Source organism: Cydia fagiglandana, chromosome 4 (genome assembly GCF_963556715.1).
Source record: "Cydia fagiglandana chromosome 4, ilCydFagi1.1, whole genome shotgun sequence".
NCBI lineage: Eukaryota > Metazoa > Arthropoda > Insecta > Lepidoptera > Tortricidae > Cydia > Cydia fagiglandana.
In genome coordinates this window covers 17226047-17235561 of record NC_085935.1, presented here as the reverse complement: position 1 = coordinate 17235561, position 9515 = coordinate 17226047, and the positions used below count along the sequence as shown (strand labels likewise).

Sequence of the window (9515 nt, the reverse complement as noted above, 5' to 3'; positions counted from 1 at the left end):
CTGCAAACGAAATTACTACGGTCAAATAATCAATTTGAAAAATGTCGACATAAAAATCAATTTCGTATTAGATTTTGGAATGTCGACCAAAGACTCATCGACGTCTAACAATACGTTTCTAAAAAGCTGGGAACAGATAGTGCAAATTCTTCATCGTTACGAATAAAACCACACTATCACTCAAAATATGTTCCAAAAATCTGGTGAATATGAGATCGCTGCAGCCGGTGCGTCAGTACGCACCTGGGCGACAGCTTGGTGTGGTCGTGGTTGGTGTGCGCGGCGCGGTAGCCGTAGCGCTGCACGCGGCGCGCCAGGCGCGCCACCCAGCGGCGCTGGTCGGGCGCGCCGGGCGCCAGCAGCAGCAGCTCGCGTGCGCGGTCCGCGTGCAGCTTGCACGCCGCCACCGACTCCGCCTCCGACAGTACGCACCTGGGCGACAGCTTGGTGTGGTCGTGGTTGGTGTGCGCGGCGCGGTAGCCGTAGCGCTGCACGCGGCGCGCCAGGCGCGCCACCCAGCGGCGCTGGTCGGGCGCGCCGGGCGCCAGCAGCAGCAGCTCGCGTGCGCGGTCCGCGTGCAGCTTGCACGCCGCCACCGACTCCGCCTCCGACAGTACGCACCTGGGCGACAGCTTGGTGTGGTCGTGGTTGGTGTGCGCGGCGCGGTAGCCGTAGCGCTGCACGCGGCGCGCCAGGCGCGCCACCCAGCGGCGCTGGTCGGGCGCGCCGGGCGCCAGCAGCAGCAGCTCGCGTGCGCGGTCCGCGTGCAGCTTGCACGCCGCCACCGACTCCGCCTCCGACAGTACGCACCTGGGCGACAGCTTGGTGTGGTCGTGGTTGGTGTGCGCGGCGCGGTAGCCGTAGCGCTGCACGCGGCGCGCCAGGCGCGCCACCCAGCGGCGCTGGTCGGGCGCGCCGGGCGCCAGCAGCAGCAGCTCGCGTGCGCGGTCCGCGTGCAGCTTGCACGCCGCCACCGACTCCGCCTCCGACAGTACGCACCTGGGCGACAGCTTGGTGTGGTCGTGGTTGGTGTGCGCGGCGCGGTAGCCGTAGCGCTGCACGCGGCGCGCCAGGCGCGCCACCCAGCGGCGCTGGTCGGGCGCGCCGGGCGCCAGCAGCAGCAGCTCGCGTGCGCGGTCCGCGTGCAGCTTGCACGCCGCCACCGACTCCGCCTCCGACAGTACGCACCTGGGCGACAGCTTGGTGTGGTCGTGGTTGGTGTGCGCGGCGCGGTAGCCGTAGCGCTGCACGCGGCGCGCCAGGCGCGCCACCCAGCGGCGCTGGTCGGGCGCGCCGGGCGCCAGCAGCAGCAGCTCGCGTGCGCGGTCCGCGTGCAGCTTGCACGCCGCCACCGACTCCGCCTCCGACACGTGCTCCGCGTGGATCTTCATGCGGCATCCTGTATAAACATCACACGTTAATATTTCACCTTGTATGTGTATGTAAGTAAATCCTAATGTGAGGCTATGTTGTTCGCGTACGCTCGTGTCTCATGAGCTCATGACTCATGACATGACGAGCTAGGCCGCGGATTGGACGCACGCGACGCGCAGCGAGGGCAAAGGGCATTTCCATTTAAAGTTGTACCATGACTCACTTGACGAGTTGAAAATATAATTTGGATTATTTGGTACTTTTTTATGTAATTCTATGAGTAAATATATTCTAGTTTATGAAACACAAAAGAGAATCGTCATATTTTTGGCATAAAGCAGTTAAAATTAATATTTAATAGGATGAGGGAGATTTTTTGCGATCCGTTTGGTTACAAATAGTTTTAGATATAGTGAATAAAATACATACTTGAAGCAAATGTTTTTATGTTTAAAGCATAATAATGTTAATAAACAACCTAAAAACAATAATCAATGACCAATTTAGAACAAAAAAATTTCATAAGAGGGACTTTTAGGTGGTTTGGTTACGGGGTGGCCCCAAATCGTACCTTATTTTTAGGTTTATTAAATAGTTATTGGCATTACTGCCATGTGACGAATAACAATCATTACAATTAACAAAACATGTGATTATTGTCAAAAAAATTAAATATTTTATCTTATAAACTTTGAATAAACAATAATAAATACTTTTGAAATCAAGGGGCCATTTCCAAATGGACACCCATGTAACTTAATGGACAAAGTAAAGACGAGATCACAATAATCAAAAATTTACATAAATATTCAGTGAATAAAAAAAAACTACAAATTATGTACTAAAATCAGTAGATAGAGTTTTAATCATAAGGAACTCAATATTACTTAATAAAATATGACTTATTAATTGCACATGAATTAAATAATTATAGACAAAGTCACGCTAAAAACTATATATATTCAATGTGCGTGTGACTTTACCGTGTCCGTTTGGTTACATTTTTCTAGTCCGGCTATATGTTACGCTTCAAATTGTAACCAAACGGACGTAACGATTTTACTGATCCAGAATTAAATCTATTCAAAATAATACAAAACTAACCGCAATGTTCAACTTATTTACTTGACAAATAACTATATGAAACATAGATTTATTTAATATAAACAGTGTTTTAGTTACTTAAGGTTTAAGCTGCATAATCAGTTAAACAAAACGGACAAAACATTGAGTAAACTTACCGGTCAAACACAAGTACGCCTTGGAGGTTGCGAATTGACTGTTTTAAATCAAATTTTACGTTTAAACAAGCTTTATCTATGGTCATAGGGTTGTCAGGATGAAAAAAAACCCAAAATATTGGTAAAAAGTATTTCGCTAAGTAGCGAAAACTGCGTAACCAACCCGGACTATGTCCGTTTCACGATTTCGCGGGGACAACGTTTTTATCGAAATTAAACCCTATTATTGATGTTTTTAAAGCTCTTTTTCATTAATAACACATTTTTCAACATTTAAACTATGCCAGGAATGCATTACTTGGTGTTGCCTTCATAGAAAAAATATGTGTAAAAGTCCATCAAAAATTGAAGTCGGTGAAGGGGACAGTACTACGGGGTGATTTTCTCATATCTAAAAACCTGATTTTAAGTAAGAAAACAGTGATTTATTGTGCATAAAACTTCATAAATGATGTGTCTATATAATATATTTCAATAAAAAACATCATTTGCCCAGTTAAAAAATTCGTCTTAAGAGTAAATCGCAAAAAATGTAAGGGGATATGCGAAAAACTCGAGGGTACAACTTTAAATGGAAATGCCCCAAAACAGATTCATTCAAGTCTATACATAGTGATCTTGCTAACGGCCTTAGATATCAACTTTACCCATGTATGTGAACTGAGTCCGACAATGAGACGATTTCACGAATTGCTATTAATACCCACCATAATATATATATAGTGCTTTTCTTCAAACGTGCGAGGAAATAAGGTAAACTAATCAATTATTAAAGTATCAAGCAGAACTCGTGCACTCGAATCTTAAACATCCAGAAAGTCAAAGTCAAAAACTATTTACCCTCCCGCCTTAATATTTTTTTAAAAGAGAAAGTAGTCATGTGAACAAGTTAGAACTATATATAGATGGCCAAGAAAATCTTGTCAGTAGAAAAAGGCGCGAAATTCAAATTTTCCATGAGACGATATCCTTTCGCGCCTACATTTTTCCAATTTGCCGGCTTTTTCTACTGACAAGATCTGCTTGACCAACACTATTTAAGGCAGTGAACGCATATATTTAGTATGGAAACCGCCTTTAGGAACATTACCGTTCAAATTCTCGGGCCCAATTAGCACACATACACAATTACGCCTACATTCAAATAAGACGACGCGCTTACAGAGCCTGTAATCAAAGCTGGTAAACGAAATAATAGTCGTCTTTATTATACTAATGGTACATAGCTAAGTGTAGGTGAAATGCATATAATGTCAATAACTACCAATCAGCGACATTAATCCGCTAATAACCTTCTTGATGTACGTACTGGCCGCTGAGAGTTCGCGGTTCATATTTGATTAGAATATGACTTGGACAGGGATAGGTTTATGCCATACATTGAAGAACCAGTCAAATAATTCACGTATAATAATTTAATGCAGATTAAAAGATAACTAGTTAAAATGTTGTTATGAAATGACAGACTAACTCAACATAAGTAAATATATCATTGTTGTATAAAGGTATTCCGCTATAATAAGTATTTTGTATATTTTAGTATCAATTTGTATGGCAGTGCGAAGTTACGTTCAAGTATAGTCAGTCCGTTCTTTCTAAGATAAAGTAAGTAAATGTATGGCGAACTTGATCTTAGAAATCGGACTGGCTATACAGTCTGCAAAATTTACATGGGTACACGAATGGGGTCAAAAATATTTAAACAGGCGGAGTCACAATAAATCCCCACTTCCAGTTCCAATGGAAATATTTTATATGGATATAGCCGGTCAAGCAAGTTTGTCATTAGAAAAAAAGGAACAAAATTAAAATTTTGTATGGAACCACAGCCATTCGCGCGCTTATATTTTCTAAATTTGCCGCTCTTTTCTACTGACGGAAATGGCTTGAGAGAGAACCTACATATATGTGACAGTAGACGTAGAGGGTGGATTCAAATGATCAACATTTTCAGATAATGTGTGTATTTGTTAAATTAATCCAGTGAAAGCGCGATAGAAAAAAATGTATCTACATAGACCGGGTATGATTATCTCACGGGTATATCTCGTGAATAAAACATATTCTAGATATCTTGACAGGCATCCACTCAATTTCATGTCTCTCTAATTGGACAGCTTTTTCCATAACTAGTTCTCTGCGAATAGCATCTTGTGCGAATCTGAATGGAAAGTAATGTAAAATGACAATACCAAATTTGATTATTAATTTGAAATAACTAGGTAGTTTTTTTATAGCTCCATCTCATGAAATAAAAAAGAAAAATACAAATCTGTAAGAAGGAATTTATTACTACATTTATAATTATATAGAAAATACCTAAACTAAACACAAGTTAATAAAATCGTCTACTTTATTTGGCATAACACCATCCCTATTATCCTCGCAATTTAAAAAGTCGTATGTTGTTATGAAAGTCGTATGCAGTTGTTACGTTTTAGCCTAGCACGGTAGTATTGAAAATAAATCGTCATGTTTATTCCAAATTTTACTGAAGTTATCTGTTTACTACAAGTGAAAAGTGATTCCACTGTCCTTAGTATGAACTAAAATAACTTCTGCACCACTTCACGACACATGAAGACATTTTTAATTACAAAAAAACGTTGTTTTTATAAATCAATTTAGCCATCCGTCACTGACTGTCATCTCGGTCGAACTGAAGTTGCGAATCGAACAGTTTGTAAGCACCGCCTACAATCGAATAGTTTACGTTGGGTCATAACTGAGCGGACAGAATACTTCCATGTATATCAGTTCGCTGATTTAAGGCAATTTTTAGAACGCTAATTTTGCAAAGCAATATATCTTAAAAAAAGTTATGTAGTCTATGATTATATTAAACAGTGTACGCACGATCTTACAAAATAGTCCTGCAAAAACGAGACATAAATTGCAAGGTCATTATTTCTCTTTCTCGCTTTATCCTACAGCTTTTTTTTAATGATAGCGAACCGGGCCGTGTGGACGCAGCTTTAATAATTGGCTGTTTGCATTGTTTTTCCTCGTAACATGTTTGGCAGTAGAAAAAGGCGCGGATTTAAATTTTCCCTATGCCCCCACCCTTCTCGACTACGAAGACAATGATGAACTTCCTGTCCTCTAAAACAGTACAGTAGTAAATTTCTTTGTAATTTTACAATGATTTTGATTTATTTTATTTTGTTTGACATTATATAATGCTAATTTTGCTACAATACAAATATTTCCCAGCATATTAGAGAAAATGTTGAAATATACTCACGGCGGCACTCGTAGGCCTGCGGCGGACGGAACATGTGCCACAGCGGGCGCGTGCACACCTCGCACGCCGTCGGGATGTGGTACGTGATGCTGACCAGGTCGTGCCCCTTGTGCTGCACCGTGTTGCCTGCCACACAACAACGTTACACTCAAATAGTGAGTACATCACAGTTACAGTAGGCCAAACACATAATTGGCGCGACAATATCTCGACGCGTGATAGACTACCAGTCTTTTTCGAAGTGTATTAATTAAAGAGGGACGGGTAGTCTATCTCGCGGCGAGACACTGTCGCGCCAACCATGTGCTAGCCCGGCAGGGAAAGTGTGTGAACCGTAAGAGGCAGGAAAAAACAGCCTGTCTGTTGAAGAAAGTGTGAGCTGTTAAGAAGTTTTTGAATTAGACCACTAGATGGCAGATTCCAACGGACAGTCCCTAAGTCCCTATAGATAGTACTAGTACTGGTAGTATAGATAGTGCTAGTACTGGTAGTGATTTGGTTATAACCAAAAGACGAGTAGTACTCGCTCAGCAATTACTTTTTAGCATACGCTCGATTAGTTTCTATACGTGACAACATGTTAGAAAGTAGCAGCAACTTTAAACTTCTAAATTATTATTCAATTTGCATTCAACGTCGTCGTAAGTATTTGTTATCAAATATGTGCAGAAATGTCTCGCCCTAGTATTGCTCTTATTTAGAATTATGTTTCGCGTCCAGCTGAGTGATATCCAGCAATGAAAACAAACGCGGGACGTCCTTCCTTACCATGCTGGTCGGTCTGGTCCTGCGGCTGGTCGAGCGCGTCCTGCGGCCGCCGCGCCTCGCCCTCGCCAGCGTACAGCAGTTGGAATATCCGAGGGATGTCCTTGGCGTCTGCGCGGATCACGTCGCCTTGTGTCACTGACCGTACATGGAACACTTTGCTGCAATAGACAATATTTGGTTAATATTAATTAAATTGCAATACTTTTGTTTTTTCTTTGCATAAATATAGAACTGTCATGTATATCATTCACAAAACAAAGAAGTAATAGAAGTGAAACGTATGTCTATAGCGTGTGGCAAGATTATGGTTAGCTGCATACACTTTCTGCACAGACTATTGTCAGTCGTGTGACAGTTCAGCATGGCGCTTTTGACGTCAGATGTGAAAACGATTCCAGTAAAAATTAGAAATAATTACGAATATGCCGTGCTGCTCCATTTTGGAATGTAAAAACACTAGCGGGACAAAAAATATTAGATATGGAGGCATTTCATATCATCGGTAAGTATTATTTTATGTAATATTTCAATATTTTTTACATTTTCGGTTTCCGCAAGGATTTTTGGATTGTTTAGTACAAAAATCAGATTTATGTAAATGAGATAAGGTTGATATCTACTTAGCGTAAAAGTCATGTACGGGTGCGGTATTCGCCCACAGTGCGAGGACCATATCAAAAAAGTTATCGATGTCGATGTTCGTATAAATATACACAGTTTTCGGTTTGTTTATGTTCATACATGTTCTTAATAATTTATTTTTGTTTTGCCTCTGGATGACCATATCAAAAAAGTCGTCGTTTATGCACATTTTATATTATGTAGGTACAAAATATGTTCTTACTTATTTATTCCAATTCAATGGATTATTTGATTTTAAGTTTTTCTTATAGTATCTAGTATCCATACATATTTGTCAATTTTCTCTATTAAATACGAGTAGGTAAGGTGTCAGTTTTAAGTCACATAATTTTACTGCCGGGTATTTGCTGGCCAGTCTAAAGCCCGCTCCACAAGCTTGCACAAATCTTGAAGCGTTCTTCACATTGGATGCGAGTACACACCATGCTCCGGTAAAAACGTGCATAGTGCTATCTCGCTCGTACATCAGAGCGGCATTTCTATCCGCATTATTGCGATAAGTTGATAACCGTCTAAGTGCAAAAAATATTGTCAATATTTCCATTGTTTATAATTAGCATTTTTTAATAATTTTGCATACGAGCTTATATCGAAGATTCATATTGATGTATGACACAACATTATTGCTTTGTTTTGCCTTAAAATAATAACGTGCTAGTTAATAAGTATTGTGAACACTTATTAACTACACTTACACTTACTTGCGTATTTTTTACGCACGCATCTAGTGAGAATATTAATTGCAGGTAAAAAATACGCATCTCGCGTATTTTTCACGCACGCACACACGCATCGCGGTGGGAGGGTAAGAAATTTGATTTAATTTAAAAAAACTATAAGTACACAACGGGTTAGCACTAATTGGCTAGCAAGTTATTATTTCGCGTCATTACAAAGCAATATTGTTCTGGGGTGTGCTAAAGAGTAACAGTTTTTATTATATACCTACTCGCTTACAGTTATATGCGTGGTTGGTGGCGTGATTACTTTCAATACGAGATTTTTTTTTATTAAAAAGTAAGTAGGTAAGTACCTAATCGTCGAAAATAAAGTAATACATATGTATAAAAAAACTGAATAGTTTACGTGTACATTGATAATTAATAAGCGTTTATCGATATCACACCGAATCATGCACATCCCTATCGCATGTGTCAACCTCATAGTCGAATATTTTATCCTATCGCATTCACTCTTGGAAAAACCATGCAAGTGTAAAAGGGTTAGAGCATAAATGGCAATTTCTCAATGATTTGTGTATTTTTACAAAAAATAAAAATCGTAGTGCAATTTTGACATAATTTTCTTGACTGTAAAGTTCAAATTGCTGTGATGGGCAAGGGCTCATAATTCCTTTCGAAATAAGAAAATATGGCCAATTTTTGTGACAGCGTTTTGGCGACATAGGTTCTCATACTAATCCAGGCACATGCCGTTCCCCGTCAGAGCGCGGCGCGCTCATTCTTTCTTCCGTGATATCATTTGTATCTAAAGGCCAGTTAACTTGTTGAGCATTACGGAATGAAGTGGGTGTAGTTTGTATTCATTTGTGTACAAGTATGTACTTGTGTAAAATGATGACCATAATTTATAAACCTTTTCACATTTTTCCGCACATTTTTCATTCGCGAAATCACATCTACGAAATAATGCTACACCCCAGAATCACCAAAACAAATTTTTCGGCAAAAAATATATGCATGGCACGAGCAACCACATGATTCGTGTTTACTAACCTCAAATCCAAGATCATAACAGGATCCGTAGTGTTCTGCTTATCACTCTCTGAGTTATAGAAGATGATCTTCTTCGATGACACCACTACATATTGCTTGCGCCAGCCGTGGCGCCTTATGTTCTGTTTGATCGGCACGGACAGCCAGCCTTCGAGGGTCTGCTCTGTCTCCCCATCTTCTGCGTCGGCGGAGGATTGGGATGCTGTTTCGGAGGTCAGCGCGGCGAGTTTTTCTTTTAGCTGCTCGATTTCTACGTCTTTGCTGTCGACCTGTGAACGGAGTTTGAGATAAGCTTGTCGGCCGAATCGACTGAAAGAATACGATTTTATTTAATTGATGATTAAGGTACGGAAAAATTCTATACGAGAGGGACATTTTAGGTATACTGGTTTATCCTAAAACCTCAACACCATGGAATACACGTTGCTAGGCGTGCAGGTCGCGCTGGATCTTGGCCACCTGCTGGTCGAACTTGTCCTTCTCGCGAGTGACCTATCTCTTTGTATACAT

The 9515-nt window shown here is 41.0% G+C and overlaps 1 protein-coding gene across 1 annotated transcript in view; it reads right to left on the bottom strand.

The window, feature by feature from the left end:
• LOC134663965 (rho-associated protein kinase 2) overlaps positions 1 to 9515 on the bottom strand; it is a 39645-nt gene that overhangs the window by 4431 nt on the left and 25699 nt on the right. Inside the window, exons 9-12 of the mRNA XM_063520520.1 lie at positions 9006 to 9274; positions 6628 to 6785; positions 5860 to 5985; positions 1189 to 1399 (exon numbers count right to left, since the gene is read on the bottom strand). Coding sequence (XP_063376590.1) covers positions 1189 to 1399; positions 5860 to 5985; positions 6628 to 6785; positions 9006 to 9274 — 764 coding nt within the window. The remainder of the gene's footprint in view (positions 1 to 1188; positions 1400 to 5859; positions 5986 to 6627; positions 6786 to 9005; positions 9275 to 9515) is intronic.